General features: G+C 42.9%; 2 protein-coding genes across 2 annotated transcripts; both read right to left on the bottom strand.

Annotated features, from left to right (window-relative positions):
• Positions 1 to 11,283: 11,283 nt before the first annotated feature.
• On the bottom strand, positions 11,284 to 14,230 carry LOC128726699 (uncharacterized). The gene is made up of 6 exons (XM_053820522.1): positions 14,131 to 14,230; positions 13,568 to 13,644; positions 12,791 to 13,224; positions 12,536 to 12,674; positions 11,679 to 12,121; positions 11,284 to 11,401 (listed from the first exon to the last, which is right to left on the bottom strand). The coding sequence occupies exons 1-5, from the start codon at positions 14,228 to 14,230 to the stop codon at positions 11,684 to 11,686; spliced, it is 1,188 nt and encodes a 395-aa protein (XP_053676497.1). The 3' UTR covers positions 11,284 to 11,401; positions 11,679 to 11,683.
• An 818-nt stretch (positions 14,231 to 15,048) lies between these two features.
• On the bottom strand, positions 15,049 to 16,440 carry LOC128724386 (odorant receptor 82a-like). Its single transcript, XM_053818112.1, has 4 exons — positions 15,965 to 16,440; positions 15,430 to 15,871; positions 15,178 to 15,330; positions 15,049 to 15,111 (listed from the first exon to the last, which is right to left on the bottom strand). Exons 1-4 carry the CDS (start codon positions 16,438 to 16,440, stop codon positions 15,049 to 15,051), a joined length of 1,134 nt encoding a protein of 377 aa, XP_053674087.1.
• Positions 16,441 to 22,112: the final 5,672 nt, after the last annotated feature.

Here is a 22,112-nt window from a genome sequence, read left to right as displayed (position 1 = left end):
AAAACCCATCGAGCCCCAAAGCCAGTGCGCCTGCACCACGCTGAGACACTGCAAAGGAAATTGAAAAGGAAATTGAAAAATGAGATTTGTCTGTTCTTTTCTCGACGGCCAGCCGTGTTGAGTGTATTTCCATTTCCAGCGGCAAAGCCTCGCTCGCCGAAAACCGGGAGAAAAACTCGCCACGATTTCAATGGCAAACTTCAATGGGATTAAGAAGTCTATTGGATTACCGCCTAATGTCAAAACTGCCACGGCACAGAACACGGGTTCAGGACTCGAGTGGGCAAAAGTTTCGCGTCGAAACGCTTCCGATGACCACCGGCGGTTGCGCGTATGTTTGTGGCGGTTTGAAATAAAATAACTTCCGCGCCCGTTATTCCGTGATTTCCATGGCCTACTGGAGGCAACTCTCGGCGACTGGATAATTAGCGGAAGAAGCAAATTTTACGCGTACACGATTGGGGCGTGTGTGCATTTGAAGCAAAGCACTCTTTGATGGGCGATGTTCGTGTGTATGTGTGTCTCGAAAAGGATGTCATTTGTCAGCTTTATTTTGCTACTAGGCAGGATTAACTTTCTCTTCGCTGCCCGCTTCCCAATCCTAATGCCGATGGGGCACAATGTACGCGGCTGTTAAGCTGTACGGCACATAATCAGCGCAAGCTCGGTTCCAATTTTATATTATGTCACGATCCAGGACCCAGTAGAAGGCTCCCTTTAGCAGCTCCAGCATTTGCGGTAAGCCACGATATATTTCATCCACAGCCCGTCAACCTATGCCCGTGGCAATGTGCTTTCAGTGTCACAAAGTTTCGCCCTGAAAAACAAGTACACAGCATTTTATCCCCCTTCTGGTGGAGGATTTTTTTTTGCCCCCACAACTCGCTTTTCCAGCAGCTTTTTTTTTGTTCACTCATAGATAACTCATTTGTTCCATGAGGTCACGCCCATACACGGGTTTTGGCAGCGGGGCTTACCGATGATACCGCTGAAAACTTTATCGTCTTTGTCGTTAAGCCGCCGAGAGTGCCTGGCATATGCGGTTAAAAGCTGCTTCTAGCCAATGCTTCAGCGTTAAATGAAAATCGTATTCCAATCGTTTTAGCTTGTGCTCGTGATTTGCCGTTGGCTTTTCCCGGGCGTATGGAGCGCTTCGTCGGCCATGTTTTTCTCATTTGCTGAAACCATTTGCTTCCCGGCACATCCGTGTAATGTGTATAATAATTTAATGTACCTCGTCCAGAAGGATTTTCTCTCGAGCCTCAGCTTCTCGTTTCCCGGTGGTTTACGCTCACCCCTAAATACAGTTCCTAGTAAGCGGGTATGTGGTTTTGGCGTCCCATCACTCCGGTTGCGGTTTTTGGGCAGGCGAGTTCGGTCCGTTTATCGTGTTAATAATTGATATTATAATTCTGGTTAACCTTAATTGCTCGTTTTGATCGATACGCTCGAACGGAGCGGTTAGAGCACGCCGTGCGGTTGCTGCGACCATAAATCGGATGCTTTGGGGAGTATGACAAATGAGAAATAATCAGCGCTACCGCTATCGTCGAGAAGAGTAGGCTGTTTTTGTGGTTGCACGCTACTGCTACCGATGTGGGCATGTCTCTTTCACATGAAATGGCGCCTAAAAGCATATGTCTTATATATCCGTCATGATAAGTCGAAGCTGAAAATACGATTTGACGAATGCATGTTTATTCGTGGAGCTCGACTAAATTTAGCTGAAATGATTCGAAATATATATTTTATCCAGAAACTAACTCAAAAGGGAACTAATTTCACAAGCACTCACTAAAAGCATTCCGTTAAAGGGCGGCGTGAAAACCATTAACTTAAGCACCCAACACTTGAGCGTTCGTTCGCATTCGTAAGTTGATTGTAATTAATTACCGCTTCGACCTGATCCAGGCGACGTTTGAACTCGCGACATGAAATTTCAAACCGATCACCTTTATCGTTGAAAAGAATTGCTGCTCGGTACGGCTCGCAAAACGGTTTGGGAAATCAACGAAATTAGCGTCAGAATGTTAGCCACTTAGCTGTTTAGCGTTTAGGCGTTTTGATTAATGATGAGCTTAATAAATCTGAAAATTAGTCAATGCGCTAAGCAGCCTCGTTTCATCACAATCACGAATTAATTAATGACTTGCCGTCCCGTTTAGACAGTGACTCGTGTTAGGTGAGCGGGACGGAGCGTCGTTGGAGGGTGGTTTTTGGGGGAGCCAATGGCTAATTTCATGCAGATGAAACAGCTTCCAAATTCGCGCGTCTAGCTGCTACACCAGCTGCAGCGAAATATAGGCCTTATCAAGAAGCGTAATTTCATTTAAAAGCTCGAGTTTGAAGAAAACACTTTTTCCATGCTTTTTCTCATATTGCACCCAAGAGAGTACCAATAAAAGTGACAAATTTCATCTCGCTTATAACGCTCGTCTCAACAGTTTCCAGGAAAATCGCAACAATAATAATTTTACCCCGCGATGACTTCAGCGGAAACGTGAAGATGTGTAATTTTCACCCACGCCGTATCGTTTAAAGTTGTTGTTTGGTGGAAAGCGGGACAATGCAGTTCAACCGTTGCGAAGGCAAAACCGGAAGACGGAAGGTCATCGAACACAACGGCGAATGAATAGTATTATTGTCGATGATTTATTGCCTTTTGCCTTATGGGAAATGTGCAGTCTTTCGTTCGGGAGTAGGCCGCAAAAAAAGCCGGCGAGAAAATGATAAATGATGACGAACGTTCGAAATTGGGTAGCTATTTTGTGGCGACTCAAACATCGGCTGACTCATATCGGATCCCTTTAAAGTGAGACGTTACGACAGTTTCTTGCAGTCTTTTTTAATTGAAATAGTTATTAACAATGTTCGGGTTTTCAACATGTTCATTTTTAGTCGTTCCTTTCTTCATATTGTGACGTAGCGAATATCTTTCAGTTAATATATTGTCGTTTCATCTTCTTGTGCTTTAATGCACATTGAAGAAAACTCATTCCATCAATTCCAGAGCGCCCCAGCGTCTAGCCACATATTTCAGCGCCCGTACGAACGCAAAAAGACACTAATGGAAAGATTCTAATTCATTAAAATTGATTCCTAACATAAGAAACGCGTCACCCGATGGCAAGGCTTCGTCGTCGTCTGCTCACTTTGATGTCCTTTTCAATTTACTTTATGTAAATTTTACGTCACTCATCTCTTAAATGAAGGGATAAAATATGCATGCCCAGCCTCGGTTCATCAACGAAATGGATCACCTGCTAAGCACTTCAGAAAGCGTGCACACTTTTCCGGCAACTGTACACAAAAAAGGAAGCTGTGGTGGGAGGCATTACAAATACATGACTCTTAGGAAACACCCACTCCCAAAGAAACAAACAAACCCCGTGGCGTTCCAGCTCAAGATCGGAACGTCTCCGTTCTCGTGTGGATTAATTTCTTTGATCTGGTTTTATTCTCCCGCCCAACCGAGAGATCGGATAAATTGCTGCAATTTTTAATTGCACTCGAGCTTCCAGGATGGGTGGGCGGATTCTGACGCTCGATAAAAATCAGCACTATCGCAAATCCCGTCGTGCGGTAAATGTTGTAATTATTCATCGTAACGTAATTTCATTTGCACTCCCTGAGCGGCACTTTTAAGCGGTCGGCAATTATTTTAATAGCCCCTCGGAGGCAGCACGTGGTTTTGCTTGGAAATGTACGTGTGCCACAAGAGTCATTGATTTTTTTGCTTCTTCCTAGCCTACTCCTTACGCCTACGTTGAATGATTAAGGCAAGGATGTTGCCGGTTTTCTGTGATTTAGTGATGTGTCGCACTCAGCAAGCTCAGCACGGTGCGTAAGAAACCTAGTGAAAAAACAAAACACGTAAAAAACAAGGCGACATTCTTCGGTCGCGTTCGAGAGCTGTCAAAAAATGTCGCCGACGCGCCAAATGTGGCTAACTTTTATGCGCACGCTGTGCGAAAAGTTTACGATTATGCACAAAGCGTGAAAATATGTTTACAAACACCCTTGCCATCGTGCCGGCGTAATGAGGATATCACTAGTGCTCGTCGTCGTCGTCGTCTCGAAGCATCCATCAGCTAAAGCGCTCTCGCGCGCGTATCGATTTTCCCTCGAATCCCGGGCACAGGGCAACTTGATTGAAACAGATTGCTTGCGGAAGGAAGCAGGAATTTCCCGGATAGGCATAATGTGGCACGATACTTCCGCTTGGAATTCCGAAACCCGGGGTTTGTTAGGCCGCTCGGCTGATAATTTACACTTACCGTGTGCTTTCTTTCATTCTTTTTTTTTCTTTTAGCTTTTGTTGCCCGCCCACATGCTTTCGGAGCGATTCGGATGGTTGAAGGGTGGAAATTTGATACATTTTCACTATGCTCGGCGTTTCGTGTGGCACTACTACTGGTGGCTGCTACTTCGGGGGCACCGCATAATATCGATGAAGATTTCGAGGCCGTCTGTGTGGGCGAGCGATTTTCCCGCCGAGAGCGAGAAGAAAGCAGGAAAAAGAAAAGCTCACGAAAGAAATAGTCGTTCGACCGTATGGTGCGAAAGGGAAACTAGGGCAAGGAAGCTGTTATGCAAATTGAATTTCAACGTCTAGTCTATCGTTGTGAGGCGAGTCGAGAAGCGTTGCTTTATGGTTTCCCTGCTGAGCCCCGATTTCATCCTTCGCATCACGCCCATCACCGCAAAACAGCCAACAATGCTAACAGACCGGCCATGAGGTGAACAAAGCACCGAATGGGTTTCTTTTCACCGACAGCCAGTCCGGGTGGGAGGAATTTCCCGAGAGGGAAATGCAGTCGGGCTAAATTAATAAGCATAGCTGAAAGATTAGCCGATGCCGTCGATCTGGTGGGTGGTGTGATCAGTTATCAGTGAGAAGGAGGAGGTAAAGATGATTTTCCAGCTGCTGGTGTTCGGTTGATGTTGGCCATCGATAGACGCCATTCGCATTCATCGCTCACCTGACCGCACGTTGTGGCCATTCGGGTTGAACCAAACGGGCACGGTACAATGTGTTTTTACTTTTTCTTTGTGGCCTGATGAGAGAGAGAGAGCGAGGCCATTTTCACACGATTGAATATTTATGATGTGTAAAAAAAACCCCCCTCTTGGAAAAAGGTCCAAAATTCGAAGGGCCTCACAGCAAAAGCGAACCGAAAACCATGCAAATGCCATTTATCATCCCCGAAATGTTCGCATTTTCACCATCGCCAAACGCTCGGTTCGACATGCGGCTTGCTCTCAGCCATATTTTATGTAAGTTGTTACGCCGCAAAACAAACCGCGACATTGGGTGCCGATTGATTTGCATAGATATCGGCTGGCTTGCCGTCGCGAAGGCCTGTGAACACTTTCCTTTCGGTGGGGGCAGGGTCTAAAATGTTTACCAAATCAATGTTTACGCGTACGGCTATGGTGAATAGGAAAACTATTTGCGTTGCGAAAGTGGGGCGAAATTTGCGCGCCATCCGACGCTGGTAAAATGGAGCCTTTTTTTGTTGCTTTTCGCTTGCAAACACAAATTTTCCAGCTTCAGAAGCGCTGTAGCACAGAATAATATCCCCCTGCTCAAGACATGCATCTGACAGATGCTCAGCTTTTTAACGTGACTGCTTTTCCACGTCCAGGTCTCGGAAACTCGGATTGTAAAATGTTTCGGTGCACGGTGGGGTTTTCTTTTTTAAACACGTTGCAACCGTGAAAGGAAGCCGTGTTTTCCGTTTCCTGAAATGTTAGCGGTTTTTTTTTCATACCTTATTTGCGTACAAACGAATGGCCAGATTTGGGTGAAATTGAAACAACAACACGAGCACAGTTGAAAGTATATTCGGGAAACAACGCGGTGTTATCTGATCATTTGGTCTACGAGAGCACGTTACATGATTGGCAAGAAACAGAGAGCGAGTGATATTTATTTCACTTTAAATCTAGCTCAAAAATCCATTAAACAAAGATCACCATATATTCTGGAGTTGGAGTTGAAGATGTGAAACATTTTGTTAAGAAGCTTTTTTAGCATAAGCGCTGTTTCACGCTTTGCATAATGTTCAGCATTTTCATGAGGAATTCACGCTGTGATCTTGTAGATTTTAAGGTTAACTACATTTTGGTTTTTCAGAACATTTTCGTTCGGAGTTTTGAAAAATTAAAATTTAGCAATGTAATATTAACGGTTAAACGTTGTAGCTATCCAATGTTTGATAAATCAATTATCGCTTTAAAATTCGACAAATGTTTAGGTAGATTATGCCAAAAGAATGTTAGTATAGTTTGTTACTTGTTATTGCTAATGCAAATTAATTTACGTTTGAAAATCTGTGTAAAAATGCGAATCTTATGTTCCGTACCTCGATGCTGACGAATTTGCTAAGCGCTAAGGTGAGTATTTTTAGCTTTAAGCAATTTTAAACTTATTAAATTCAAAAATATTCTTTTGATAAGTGTTCGATAGTTCGATACCCATAACATTTAATTCTAATTAAGCATTAAACGCACAAATCCAGCAATTCTCAATACAACATTCGATTTTCGTGAAAATCTCTTGTTTTTTATTTTATTGCTTCAAAACTACAAACAACAATCTTTGAAAGGAGTTAATAGGGCATATTTTCAAAGAAATTGATAGACATTTATTTACTTCAACATAACAGAATATTCAATAACCCTGTTGCTCTATACATAATTGCTTATTGCTTGTTAACAGCTATACAGAAGACGGAGTGAGAATGGAACTGAATAAAAGTGATTAACTGAGGTATGAGAAGAAAAAAAAGGGAAGTCAGTAACAACTAGGTGAGCTGCTTTTAATCACGCTATAAATTTTAGAAAATGCTGCGTTTCATGAAAAATGATCCCAACAACAAGTTTCGCTTGATTATTTTCCATCTCGTGAAATTCACCAAAACTGCCGTTTGCCGCTTTTGGCGCAATTATACTGCGGCCCTTGTCGCTTTTTCGCTCCCGAGCACGGGCAGCTGATATGAACTGACAAATATTTAATATCTTTTCCTGAGTGCTGCAAAAGTTTCGCAAACTCCAATAAATTACTGCACTTGGGCAAGAAGTTTTTTACGCGAACATTTAGTAGCCCGGTAGGCACAACGATAGAGACTGGAACATTTCATTTGCTATGTCTTTGCTTTCCGAGCTTCTCGATTTTTTTCGTTTGCCTAGTGTAGTGCGAGCTTCACGCGAAAAGTAAACTGTTGAAAGCGTAAGCACTGCACTGCCTCTTTCTGCAGTGGAAAATTTAATGGAAAAACTTCTGCACTCGTTTTTCGTAAAATCACACAATCGACAAAATAGTTGTCGTAGTCGGTGCGCTTCTAATTTACCGTTTGCGCTCAAACTCATCGGTACACGCGGGATGCAACGGATGACGAAGTTTAAATAAAGTTATTCACCTGGTTGCCGGTTTCAAAAGTATTTTTCTATAACGTAATTACGTAAATGGTTAAGGACAATCAAGCAACTGAAAAGTATAGCCAAAAATAGTTCATGATGGACGGCATTTCTAAAACCTTTTATGGTAGTTTGTTAGATTTAATGTTGATCATTAATCAGAGCCACAAACATCCAAGTTGGCTAGCAAACATTTTCAAGCCATGGAAATATCGCTTCAATAAAGAATCTCTCACACTCTACCTGTCTTGCTCTCTCTGTCTCTCCCTCTCTCTCTCTCGCGCGCGCGCTCTCTTCTTTTATCACTATGTTCATTTATGTGCTCTACTAACGCCAAAGCTCGTACGTTCAATGCTGTTACGCAGGACCCAGCGAAAGATGACTCCGTGCGATGCTGATGCGACGTAATCAATAATGTCACTCATTGCGTTGGGCGTGTGAGCCTGAAGATTTAACATACGCTTCGGCTTTGGACGGCAAAATCCTGTCATGCGAACGGACGGTGAACCGAAAGGTCACGACGAGAAGTGCTCGAAGATCTAATTTATGCGCTCAAACTCCACGCGGTCGTGCCCTAATGCACAACTTAGGGGTGGTGCTAGATATCGTGCAAACATTGCATCGGCGGTTGTGATGGACCATATTGGAAGGAAATGCTGGAACGACAGTGCATGCCCTAATTTATGGTCGTGGTTTGATGCGACGCCAAAACAGGTGACACTTAATATTAATTACCGAACACTGCAGGGTGGAACGTTTCGCTGTAATTCACGTCGAGCGTCTTAAATGTATGATCAAATTTACGACCAAACATGATTGCGTTCTGCCAACTTTAGAGCAATTCCATCGTGTTCAATTTTTCTCAGCAAGACCAGGCTAGGCTTTTGCTACAATAGATAGAAAATCTTTGGTTGCGTCTCGTTGCTTTGCTACTTATAACAACGCTACAAATTGATGAGAAAGCAAACGAAATAATAAAATGTAATATTGTTCAATGCGTTTATACACGCTCCAGAAAAATGCAAATAAATGTACCAATCTATCAACCATGGGGTAGGATTTATCTCATCATGATGTCATTCAAGAATGAAACGTTGCCATGGCTACGCCCGAAAACACTTGTTTGTACTTACGTCAAATAAAACCGGGGCTGCAGAAAGAATGCGAGAAACTTCAAGCAGATTACAGATCATTGCGGAAAGCTTTCGAAGTGCTGCGGGAAAAGATGAATAGATGCGCTGCTGGGCGAATAAGCGACCCCTTGAATGGCGTGGCATTATTGAAACAATTCGCAATATGATTTTTCTCTCTCTTCTTCTCTTGTAAAACGGAAATCGTTGACAGGAACAACAAATATAAAAAAGGAGCTGGCTATCCACAAACTCCTGGTGGGATCTATTTACTCTTATGGCCAGTGGAACATAAATAATGGTTTCAGAAATGGAGCAGGATGGATGGGCATGTGGTAAAAATATCAAACGATACAAACGGAAAATGATTCAAGTACATTTGTACATATAATATGAATCCCCAGAGCACAAAAATAAATTATATGATTTTGAAATTCAGTAAAAATCAGTTTGATAATTGATGATAGTTTGATTTTTTAAACCGTGCCTCGAATCTCGTGTGACAAATATTGTAAAACAGTATCATAAAAGAAAGCATCCGTGTAAATCGTCGTTTGTCATTTCACAGCAAATATTTTCTTTCCCAAGCCCACAAATCAAGAAACAAAACAATAGCAAAAAGCTCAAACCCCGTCCCAGCCATTGTTTTAACGTTGAATCGCAGGGAAAAGAAAGCAAACAAATAAATGCGACATATGCCAGGATCTCAGAAGACGACAACGAATCTCCAAAATTTGATCACTTTGACTTGTACGCTGCGGTTCGTGCCAAAATCCTTGGAAGGTTTCGAATAGCACGGATCCCATCGGGAGATGTTTTCGCATGTCCTATTTATGGCGCAGAAATCAATCGCCGCTAGTGGGGATTGCACGGGAAAAATATTGATTGAATGATACTTTCCATAACCCCTGCAAACTTTTACAGCACCGGGACCTTGTTCGGCGACATCTGGTGCGCCCTTTGGAGCGGATTTTTTCGTGTTCGTGCCAGGGGCATATTAGTTCGGAAGATGTAACCGAAGGCAGATCAGAATTTTTGGCCCCAAACGCCAGCTGAGACATCTGACCAAATCTGCTAGGCTCAAGTTTCGAGCACCAAAAAGGGCTGCATTCAGGCTGCTGGGCGTTGTTAAAGCTATCAGGGATGGAATAAATGCGCTTAAAATCGCCAGCTCGCGTGTTCAGCTGCTTACCTTTTCATATGATGGGAAACATTTGAAAGTATATGATCTTCTAAAATGGTACTAAAAAAAATCTGTGATATTGGAAAAATTTGCAAGCACTAAAATTTCGCATGAAAATAACTCCCGCTAGACCGTATGGATAGTTTAAACTTTTATTGAAAGTATCGTCAGTACCAACAGCTTTGCTTATGCCTAGCTCATATTTCGTACCCTGGCTGTGCTTGTCACAGATGGATTTTGTTCGGGATTTTGATCAACTTTCTACAAATGGCTGCATCTACCCAAGGGTGGAAGAATGAGCACTTCACTGAGTACGTCATCTTTTATTCGAGGAGAGAGTTTAATATATTTATATGCTTGTTTGGGTTTAGTTGATTTGGCTCGATTTTAAATATTTCTGCTAGCTTATGTGATCTTTGGCTGCTTTCATGTAACCCGACTAATAACAATGTTTTTTGTTTTAATCTGAAAGTTTTTTTAAAATATAATAAATAGGTTCACTCACTAAGTATTGTTTGGTGGCGTTAAGCTTTTCGCTTGCCCGTCCCGCGGATTTAAACTTGTTTTTTTTTTGTTATAAGGTACAAAGGCATATGCTATAACAAGGTTTTTTTGCTGCTCTGCACGACATTCATTTACACATATCATTTATGGTTGTATATTTTGATTTTTGGTTGATTTGGCAAATAGTTTTGTTTACTTTTTTTTTCATGCACGTAATAAGTCTAGAGTTTTTTTTTATTATTTTGCTCAACGTGGAATATTTTTACGTTCATCATTCATAAGAACGGGTTAGAGTAACAAGATTTTCGAACCACAGCACGTTGCATTCGAACGTTGGTGCCACTAACGATTTCTTTTTTCTACATTGCGTCAATCGCTTTTTTTGGTCGTGACCAGCAGTCGGTCCATTTAATGGAAAATGGTTGTATTTCAAAATTCGCTAGCCGTAGGCGATCTACAGCTGAACACGTAAGTTTTGGGTTTTGATACACAGGATGTTTCACAGGCGTTTGGAAAATACGATGACGTCCAGCTCGGTGGAGATGTAGTTTTAGGTTTACTATCGTACAAAAGCATAAATTGAATAACACCTCAAGCTGGAGGTAAAATACCAAAACTTTAGAATTTTAAGATTACGTTTACTGTCCCTCTCAGCCACTTTAAACTCCATAATAATCAAAGCTTTAAATACTCTATTACGTACAAACATTACAACCAATTGGTATCACAATAAACGACATTTTACAGAAACCGTTACGAAGAAAAGAACCAAATTTCAAAACATTGTAATACGGTGCTCGAGGGGCATTTCAATGTACTACTGATTTTGCAATTTTCGTCCTTCGCATCGCAACAACAGCAAACGGACGCGAACAACCAAACAACAGGGTCTCCGTCATATCACAGCTGCTGGAACAATCGCGATGCCGTGTGGGACATGTGTTTTCAGGAGAGCTCCAGCTATCGCCTTCATAATTCGTCCGCGGAGGCGTAAATAAATAAAACGACCCGCAAATGCTAGCAACACGAGCAGGAGCACTCCTTCCCGGGCTCATTGGTGCAGCTGAAGCCATCAACGGTGACCAGCACGATGCTTTCCTCCTCTCTAACGGTGGCTGAAAAGGTCGCTGGTGGGTCTTCGTAGGCCTCTGAAGCCGTAATCCTGAAACGGACATCACACAGACCGGAGGCGGCCTTCGATGAGCAACTTTGAAAAGAACATTTTGACAGGCGAATGGAGCCAAACGGATCAGAGCGCTTGGCTCCATTCGGTCGTGTTTGCGATGAAGAAAAACAGCTTAAATAAAAATACACGCCCGTCGGCAACGGTCTTCACCGGTGCGGACTGGTGATTATCCCAAGATAAATTGTGAGATCAATAATTGTGCCGGAAAATCTCAGTCCCTGCCGTGCACCCTGCCCAGCCCGGATATACCAACCTTTCTCATGCCACGCTCGCACCGGCAGCTCCAATCTCATCGGGTTCCTCCGGGCATTCCGGGTGCCGGGCCTCGGTTTCGGACGTATCAATTGGCAATTGAGAGCGGTCGCTTGCCGGTGGCTGTCCCTCATCCAATGATAAATTCAATGAAGACGGATTGTGGGTGCTATGCAAATAATGCTGGCATTCATTACCATTGACATCCTGCGCGTCGCCTTCCGTGTCCCAGGACCGGCCGGGCGGAAGACGGTGCCGATTCAAACGGTCATTGATTGCAGCGACACCGGCGGCCCCGAAGGTGTCTGTATCTGGCACCGACGGTACCGTCGAGTGATCATTATAATATGATCGATGTGTGAACAAATTGTCCTCCAGGTCGTACGATTTGTCGGAGTATTCCGAATATGTGTCCGCATCGTCATCGCAGTCGAAGTACTGGCTCTGGAATGCATAAAAAAATGTCAAAATCACCATTTTCGTCGAAAGTACAGATGAACAGAATGAATATTGCTAGTGTCACAGTTGGTTTGTTAATTGCATAATGAGTGCAAACAATTTCATGATCTAGTTAACATAGTCCGACACATTATGGTGGAAAATGTCACCTAATAACCGCCAACGTTGGCAAACCAAACACTAACAACAGACAGTTTGTGCAGCAGGAAAACGTGTTCCAACCACTAGCAGACATTTTCCACGACCCGTAATGGGACAAACGATAAGGAGAACCGATTAAATATTTGCCACCTGCCGTTTGGGGGCTACCGAACTTCATCAGCACCAAAGCGTTGCTGTAGCCAGTAGTGAATCCGCCACGGAGTAGTGAAATCTGTCATTCGAAACGCGATACCTCACCTGACAGTCTATACACCGACAGCTGTCTGTCAGGGCACACTTGATGCCCAACAGCTGGGCTGCTTCGCTGTACAAATCATTAGCGGATTTGTCGACCGATTCCGTCGCCCGATCGGCCACCGGTGGTGCAATCCAACGGCTGCAAAGCAAACGGAAGTGGTTCCCGAGTGCATAGGCGTGCGTGAATAAGCGAGAAAGAGAGTGTGTGAGTGAGATGGGACATAGCTACGCGAGCACTTCCGCATTAATATTTACCTTTGGCGGAGCTTATCACCGGTCCGTTCCGCACCGTTGGCCTTCCGTAACCGGTCCTCGTCGAACAGCTTCCAAAATTTGGCCATTTTCAAATTATTCCGCCTGCTCGGTTGATCCAGCTGGACCGGCACTCCGCTTTTACTGCTAGCATCGGCGCTTTTACTGCGGAAGGCGATGGCGGCTGCGGTTGGTTCCCTGCTGGACGCGAACCTAATGAATTCGCTCGATTCGATGAAGTGATGGCCGGCAGTACTGCTCCCATCAGGGCAGATAATGCTGCTGATGTTGGTGGAGGTGATATTTCCGCCCGGTTGGGATTCGCTTCTGCTACCGGGCATCGGTCTGGCGCCATGCTGCAACTCGGCTGCAGTTTTATTATTCAGCGTTAATGCCCGGCCAGCAGGCGAACCGAACAGCTCTATCATGTCCAAATTCTGTCCCACGGGGGAGCGAGGCGAGATCAATTAAAATGGGTTAGCACGCGATAAAACACACACAATACAGGCGTTTCGAAATATGCAGCTCGAAACCACCGGCCGTCCGAAAATTGCTTTCATCATGAATCATGAACAAAATTGCGTGTTAATGAACAGCGCCAGGCAATCGGGTGGAATTATGCACAAGCTCAGACTGCTCGTCGAATTATTTCCGGTGGAAGGATAAAACAAAAACACAGTCAAGAATGCTCAAACATTCCACAAGTTCATGACTCGGCTCGACTGGGGCGGGGGTTTCGGAACGATCCCATCGAAAGGAGAGAACGATTCAACGACTTACCCCATATCGGTAGCTGGAATTCAGCACATAGACGGTGTTCCTGTTATTGCATTCCGCTACCAGAATATCATCCATCTCTATTAAATCAAGGAAAAGGAATGCAATGTTGATAATAATACTGTTAATTCACTTGCAATCACCGCTGAAAGTGTTCGATTCGATAATGCAAACATGTTGCAAGCGCGATTTATAACGATTTCGGTTCTTCTTCTGAAGAACGTCAGCTCTTGCTCAGGAACATTAAAGTTCTTTTACTGGATCAAATTTCGGGATCATGGTTGCCATGACAATAAGATTGCTCTCCAAAAAGCTCCTGCCAAGTGTCATGGAGATACTCCTACGCAATGTTTCTTTCGCTTTTTGAATTGCTGCTGGTAAACACGATACCGTTTGATGGCTAATATAAGGCTATTCATTGGTTCGCCATCGACGTTATTTTCCTTCACATTTCCTTATCAACACTCCGATCGTGTTTCGTGCGAATTTCTTTGCAAGTATTATCGAACCAATGCACCAACGCCAGGGCTCACTTGAGCTATCGCCTACCTGCCTTTCTTACTTACCTTTTGCAGCAAAGTTCGAGGAATATAGAAAGTTCGCCAACGCTTTCGAAGGATACTCGTCCCGCTGACCTTGGTTCCAAGGGCTGCAAAGCGTAGTCATCCACAGCGATTGGAGACCTGAAACAACAATGGGAAGACGCATTTCGTTACGCATACGGAATAAATACTGATTCAGTGGAATGTCTCTCCATCTACACCGAATGTTGGGTGGACTTAAAGTCCTCTTTTAGTAGTTATCAGTTAGAACACTTCCTATTATTGTAAAGCAAAGCAGTTCATGCTTGAAGATTAAAGTGTATAGGGCACCCAAGCGTAACAAACAAACGCATAACTTGTTCAGCAATCCCCTATATAACGTTTCCCAAAGGTGATTAGCATTGAATCCAACGCTGTTGTAAGCAAATACGAGAGCTTCGTAAAGTTATGACACTTGCCGGGATATTCTGCACAACGCATTTAAGGAAGAGAAAAATGGAAACAATCTCTGCGGCATGGCAGCTACTTAACACCGGCTCATCAATAATGAAACAACGCGAACGCAAACGAAACGTTCGCTACTAATCCTTCTGGTTTATTATCATCGCATGAGAAATGGGCGCCATTTAAAGCCGCTATTTATTTTAAACGCGCTCGTGATCGAAATTAATGGTGCTACATTCGAAGGCGAAGGTGCGCATTGTTGTGATTAAACAGCTAACAGGGTGGAGTTGGGTTGCTATCAACTGTACGAAAATATTTGCATTCCCACCGGTCGTGCGCCGGTTACGGTGGTACGGCCAACAACAACATTTAAACAGCATCAACAGCAACACGGGTAACGCCACGGAATGGCGTTAAATGAGGCGAACTTCATCACCCCCTTGTGCCGGTTTTCGTGCTCATGTTGGCCCCACTGATAGCAGTGCTAGGACGAGATGCCTACGGCTCCTCTGCCTCGAAAGAAAGCAACATAGTGATGTATGATCCCGTGGAGCTTAACATCTGTAACGAAATTTGCATATCATTACATGCCGCTACACGTGAAATCCTTATCAACTCCCCAGTCACCTTCTTGAGCATGGGCAAAGTCGCCTTCATGAAGCCACCCTTGGTGACGACGGGCTGTTGGGCTCGTGTCATGCATAAACGCACCCGCCTCTGCACGGCTGGCCGGGCCTCATACCAATTGCTCTGATAAATCGCGTCGGCCACGGACAGGCTCTGTGAAAAGCACCGGAAGACGGGTGCGTGGTCAAGGTGGTTTGGTAAAACAAAACAAACAGCAAAAACAGCATAAAAGAAAGAAAGAAAAATCCCCACCTCATCGTATATCGTGGAACCGTGGTAGCAATATATGACCGCTTGTAAAATCATCACGAACGCCATCGCGACGAGCATGATAACGCGTGGCGTGTTCATGAATATCACAAATTGATAGCCAATAACACAGAGCAGCACCGAATCGAGCAGCAGCAGTGAAAAAACCACGTACTGATAGCGCCCCGTCAGGACCCGGCACTGGCCCAGCACGTCCTCGTGGTACTCGACGGTCGCCTTCAGGTGAGTTTCCGCATCCGCGACGGTGAAATCGAGCGACCGGAAGCGATCCTGGATGAGCCCGAAGTGGATCCTAACGCTTGTCGCCAACTCGGAGAAGCTCGCATCGACACTTCCGTTAATGAAGATGCCCATGAGCATGGCATCGCAGCTGAACAGGAACGACACGACGTACACCACCGGGTGCTGGTAGTTGTGTGGAAATCTGTGTGGGTAAGCCGGACAAACGAAACGGAAAAACTGAAACTGTGTGTGTCATCGAATGGGAGGTACGAGGGCACTCTCGAAGGATACCCACGCCATCGGTGTTACGAACACGACGTGTCCTTCCACGCGCGACAGGCTAATTTCTTGCACGATGGAGCTGGCAACGTAGAAGCAACCCACGATCAACGCCAACACCATGTACATGTGCGTTAGCTTCGCGTGAAAGCGGTTATTTCGTTCGAACAACGCCTCGTCCTTGGCGGTTGTGTGCTGCTGCAGCACCTTAAACGCATCACTCAGCGCGAACAGGTCGCGGGAATGGAAAACGAAGGCGTGACACTTGGAAAATGAAAAAGCACTGATGATCAACGTCGGGATAGCATCACAAATCTTGGCGAACTCTTTCACATGCAGCCCGACGAAGATCATCTGCAGGATGATGAACAGGAAGACTGTGCCAAAGACGCAACGTCGACGAAACGTGTGGAACGCCGTGTCCTTGCGAATTACTCCACAGAAACGCAGGTACCACAATTGTGTGCCGAGAAAATCCTCCTCAGGATGCATGATTAGCGAGGGAGCTTTAACCTTTTAGCTCTCACGAAACGACGCTGAATGGTGTCGAAATGTGCGCGCATGTTAGTGGACGCTATCTTCAGGTTGTGTCCTTTTTTTCACGCTTTTCACGAGATTGACATTTCTATTACAGGCTGTCCGTCGATGGATGGTGTGAAAATTGACACTCGAATGGATTCCATGCCGGAATGTTACAGGTGACACCAGCGGAGAGGAATTCGGCTTCTGTTGCGACGGCTGACAAGTGCTTATTAGCCGCCGATGGCAAATTGGTTGTCCGTTGATCCTGGGAAATAATTTAAAGCCATTCCTTGTTGCAGCCCATCAACGTGGAAAACGCGCTACCTTAACGTAGTGCTGAAAGCTCAGCAAAACGTAATACAAATTTTGAAACCTATCATCCTAAATGTCACATGGAATTATGCGATCAATACCGTGGTGTATCACTTTGCTAGACAATCGCTTCGGCGGGAATCCTTGGTTTTAAAAGATTTCATTTTTTTTGTGAAAGATTTTCGTATGTCTCCTGATGCCTTAGTGTTGTCGTCTTCATAGGAATTGCGTACTTTTCAGGATGAATCAAAATTTGAGTTCGTTAACCATGCATTCTGAGACTGAAATATTGAATTACTGAAACATTGAATTTTAGAAATCTTTACACTCATTAATAAAGTATAGCCGTTTGTTTAAGCGGTATTTTTTCTCAACGACGATTATTGTCGATTATTTCAATAAAAATATCATTGTAGTAGATATTTATACAGTGAAAATATATATTATCTAGCCTACATTCAACAAAGTTACAACCTTGTTTAGATATCGAATATTGCACCAAAAATTCAACAATGCAACATTGTCTCATTGATATTAGGTAATTATCATAAGGCTTATTTAACTAAATATTCCCACTATGTCTTATAGTTCTTCTACGTCACGTATAATTTTAAATTTAAAGCTCAAGTAAGAAAACACAAAAGCTTCAAGATCTAATAATATTAACGGTGGTGGTAATGTAGTTTGAATTCAAGTGATACAATTTTTAATCACTTCGATTAGATTAGATCAGATAGCATTAAGGGGCAGCTCGGAACAAACCTCGGTCATAAATATGTGTTTCCATAACTAAGCAACAATTTTCAATAAAACAGGTTCAAAAGAGCTTTTTTAACAAAACTAAGCATAATTAAATCTTTTGGATCTTTTTAATTTTTGTTTCAGGTTCATTTTGGATTAATCCCTGTAGGTGATCATGTTATGACGACGAAATTTGCTTTCCTTCATTTTTTAATCTTAAGTATGTTAAAAGCTTTGTTCGTTTCAAAAACATTAAATAAAACTTAAACTGAATCCTACAAATACATTTGCATAAGGTTATTTATATTTTCTATGTTATATTCTCTAATTTTTGATATTTTTATGGTATTTTTGTGCTTAATATAGAAATTTCAGTATAGTACAGGTCTGCATAGATATAACATACTTTATCAATGAATTGTATATAACTCAAGCTTAAGTACAAGATTAATGCACATCCCCCTTACAATAGCAATTGTCGTTGAGCGAATATGATTTTTACCACATTTTTACTTGTTATTTTAGACTTTTCATAGTCAGCTAAAGCAAAAGACAGTAGTTAATAAAAAAAACAGTTAACAAGAAATGGTTTTATTTTTTTAACTTAAGTTTCTTTTTTCTTATTGTTAGTAGTAAAAATTATAGGAGACCTTCTTTGTCAAAAACGTTATACTGTGATTTAAAAACAAAACCAACATTAATCAAAATGTTAGTTTTTAAGAAAAAAAATCAATCAAAAGATATCAAAAGCCTCACTTTTAGTAGCTAGATTTTGAATTATTTTTTTTCTACTCCGTAAAATCAATATTTTGGGGGACAATAGTATATTCACATTTTATGTTTGCTAGAAGAAATGCAAAATACTTAATAGAAAGGGTGAATCATACTTTCTACAAATCGAACAACTTATATTTCAGACATTGATACTTATAAAATGATTTAGTGCTTCAATGGTACAGCTCTTGCTCGTCAATACTGTACAGTCATGTTCGCTAGATTTGATACTGCAGTGTGTATATCAAACCCATTTTCAACATATTTGCTGTTCGAAGAGGGAGCCAATCACCATTTCATTATTATATGTTAAAATATGTTGTAGGAATAAAATGTTAAACAACATTTTTAAACATTTTTTCTCTTCATTGCCAAAATTGAAAAACTTGATTTTTTTTTATTTTTATGTCGTTATAGCCCAAACACTATATTAATATCAAATTTTAATCTTTTATTTTATTTTTACTGAAAAATTGAATAATTTATGTTTCCAATATTATAAAATATACCCATTTTTGAGCAAGCTTTTTTACTTTGGTGCTTTGAATCATCGAAGATATAACTGCTAGAAGTCTGTAACTTTGACATTTTCATAGCAAACTATCGGACTTTTGATAGGCAATATCATATTTAACATAAGTGAGTAAAAAAATGGGACTTAAGACTGCCCTACATGCTATGCTAGAAACATCACCAACCGTAACCATTGAAGAAAGAACGAATTATAGATGTGTTTGACACTGTTTTAGAGTAATCCGAATAATGTAATAGGCCATTTCAATGTCATTACCGCAACATTAATGCCATCAGCTATTTTTTAGACCCACAACCCAGCATCCTTTTCGATAACGTTAGAATAGGATAAAAGGAAAAGGACATGCATGGGCGCTAACGAATGAGCTGGGATTTGAATTGATGATCCTTCCATCGCATTCATCCGATTCAATTGGATACGATGGGATCCATTTTTAAAAAAATTCTAACAAAGGGAAGGTGATAGAATTTACGGTTTATGCGCGAGAAAATGGAATTTCACACATTCGTACGGTTACAGCACAAATTTGATTACAATATCCGGGCATTATTGCAAATCCACCGAAATTGTCCACGTAGAAAGACATTTCCATTGAAAAGAGTGAAACATGGAACAAACATACACGCCGATTCCGTTGATTTTCTAATAATACCTTAAAAATATGCTAATAATAGGTGAAACATTTTTGTGCCCAATTTCACGTTATTGCATTGCGGACCGACGTCGTAGAAAATACCAGTTTCAAAAAAAGGTGAAAAGCTCCAGACGAATGCAGAAGCATCCGCAGCAGCCCGCATTTGCTGGAATGTGCGTTCATTATTCATTTTGTGACAAAGTTTATCGTTTGAGAAAAGGTGAGCATAATTGCCCTATCGAGAAACCTTGGCACCATCTGCGATCTGGAGCACTTCCTTGGCGCTTCGCACCACGATAACTTCGTTTTTTATCACCTCTCCCATGAACATAAGCGAAGTAGAGACATTCGCGCTAGCTTTCTGATTATGTTACCCAAACTCGCCGACTTTATCAGCGAAATCTGCTCCTCCGATGCGACTGCGACTGACACAAAACATCTGCAGTGTAACACACGCTCGCGGCACGCTGGGTTACACATACGTGCTGGACTTTTCGCCGGGGGCAGGTTTATTTGCTTGCGACCTTTTTTTTTTGTTCTTTACGCCCACATCCCCTGCTAAACCGCGTGCCCTGAAAAGCTATCCCAACTCCTGGTCGCGTAATGTGACCACCCACACTTGCTAATGAAGGAGACGGGTACAAATGAGGGAGAGAGAGAGTGAGAGAGAGAGAGAGAGAGAGAGATATGGAGTAAAATGAAGGAAAAAAAACCCGAAGCACAAACAGCAGTCTTGGGAGACAAGCAAAAGAGCGACTCCTTTTCGCGAATGTTTGTCTTGTAGCCGGTCATGTCGTCGAGTATTGCAGCTGTCGCTGGAAGGCTGAAGGACTCCAAGGCAAGGACCTTGAGCGCAGAGCCTTGCATGTTTGGGTTTCGGTACGCCAACGTTCCTTATTGGCTTGATTGCGCAAATAAGAACGAGTGCCACGTGGCTTCCCGCGATGGGCGTAAATACTGGAGTTTCATTACCGAGTTCCTTCCCGGGGGCGTTAGCGTTTCGCTAATGTTCTTCCATTTTTACATTTTCTTCCCAAAATATATATATCATGTTTTGACTGTGTCCCGTCGCTGGTGATCTTATTAGCTCTTTTGTGATATTTATCGATCCAGCGCATTGAGCATAAGAAGAAATTGAGCGACATCCAAAGTCCACTATATCGTGGGTTAAATCGCGCAAATCAATAACCACCACGAATAGTTCCACTGCTGTGGTGGCGACATTTTGTTCCCAGTGTCCCCCATTAATGGAGCTGGATTAATGGACACGTTTATCTAATTACTCACTTAGTCACCAGCCACCAGGAATAACCGTTCCCTTTATTTTTTACGCCATCGTAGGCGCTACACACGCGCGCCGCGTTCGGGATATAATTTAATTTGTACGCTCATTACTAACATGCACATGTAGCGCCTGGTCCTAGCCACCACAACGCTCGAAGTTGGTCCTGGCAGTTTATTTCATCACTGTGCATGTGTCCCGTCGTACACGTTGCACGTCCCACTTTGGCTGGTTGGGGCAATGAATCCCGCTTTAGATAATTGCCGCAACCGTACGGACGGACCGCAGCGAGCGGTGAATGGCAATAAATATGCCTTTTTCAAAACGCATGCCACTGACACCGGGTTTCCGGGAAGGAAGCGCGCAAAAAAAAAGGCGCACTGTTCTGCTTTTTTTTGCCCACCGTACCCCATAAGGCGAATGGGGATCTGCTTCCGACACGATGCATGTTGAAAGCATATCGCTTTCCTCTTTTGTTGTAACAGACACTATGCTCGTGGGCGTTGAAACTCGTGCAGCCACTCGCCAATGGCATCGAGAGAGAGAGAGAGAGAGAGCGAGAGTGTTCGCTTTTTTATTTTTAATTCCTCACAAACTGGTTCTAGTATGCTACTATTATGCTGATTGTGGATTAAAAGCTTTGGCTTTAGAAACAAAGCCTCCGCCGAGAATCTTGTGCACGCTGGCGTTGTAAAGCAGGCGCTATCGTTCACGATCATTCGGCATGCATCACTTGCATTGATATGAGCAGAAGCATAAGCATTTACCACGTTTCATGGGAATAAGTGCAATACAACACAACGAAAATGGGTCTTTGGCGTTTGTTACGTTTACACTTCGAGTGGAAGTTCCATTCCAAAGCAATAAAGTTTGTTTAAACAAGCTGCTGCTTTCATTCAAGATATGATAAGAAAATATGCTTTCGTTTAAAGCAGCCTCAAACGAAGAAACAACCACTCGAGCTCTTTTGATCGGAGGGCTTTTATTTGTCTGCATCTGCACGGCTTAGGATGGTCACTAACAGCGAACGTGAAGCAACACTTGGCGTGGTGGGGAATTTAAAACATAAATATCCATTCCACTTAGCGGCAAGCACGTTTCACTGTCAGGAATTAATTGCTTTCTAGACAAAGCGTTCCCGTTTCTTTTTTTTTTTGCGCCGTATTTATCATTCGCAGTGCGATGCACTCGTGCGCCGTAAGCGTGCTGCATCCGTAACGAAGCGCATTCGGATGAGCTATTTTCTAGTGTGTTGCTTGCTTTCCCCGCGATTCGAGAGCGAAGCAAAACCCCGGAAACTACAACATCAAACCGCTGTGTATGTGTTTGGGTATGTCTCTTGTCGGTCCTAAATTTGGAAACGA

The sequence above is a fragment of the Anopheles nili genome, chromosome 3 (assembly GCF_943737925.1).
Source record: "Anopheles nili chromosome 3, idAnoNiliSN_F5_01, whole genome shotgun sequence".
Lineage (NCBI taxonomy): Eukaryota > Metazoa > Arthropoda > Insecta > Diptera > Culicidae > Anopheles > Anopheles nili.
The sequence above is the reverse complement of the archived record's forward strand: the minus strand, read 5'-3'. Positions and strand labels throughout refer to the sequence as shown.

Excerpts from the sequence above, each read along its gene's own strand:
- LOC128726699 (XM_053820522.1), bottom strand. The coding sequence starts at position 14,230 with ATGACTACGCTTTGCAGCCCTTGGAACCAAGGTCAGCGGGACGAGTAT. Across the intron at positions 13,225-13,567 it reads ATTCCAGCTACCGATATGGG|AATTTGGACATGATAGAGCT; the intron begins GTAAGTCGTTGA and ends CCCGTGGGACAG. Across the intron at positions 12,122-12,535 it reads GTCGGTGTATAGACTGTCAG|AGCCAGTACTTCGACTGCGA; the intron begins GTGAGGTATCGC and ends TATGCATTCCAG.
- LOC128724386 (XM_053818112.1), bottom strand. The coding sequence starts at position 16,440 with ATGCATCCTGAGGAGGATTTTCTCGGCACACAATTGTGGTACCTGCGT. Across the intron at positions 15,331-15,429 it reads GTTCCACGATATACGATGAG|AGCCTGTCCGTGGCCGACGC; the intron begins GTGGGGATTTTT and ends TGCTTTTCACAG. Across the intron at positions 15,112-15,177 it reads CTTTGCCCATGCTCAAGAAG|ATGTTAAGCTCCACGGGATC; the intron begins GTGACTGGGGAG and ends ATTTCGTTACAG.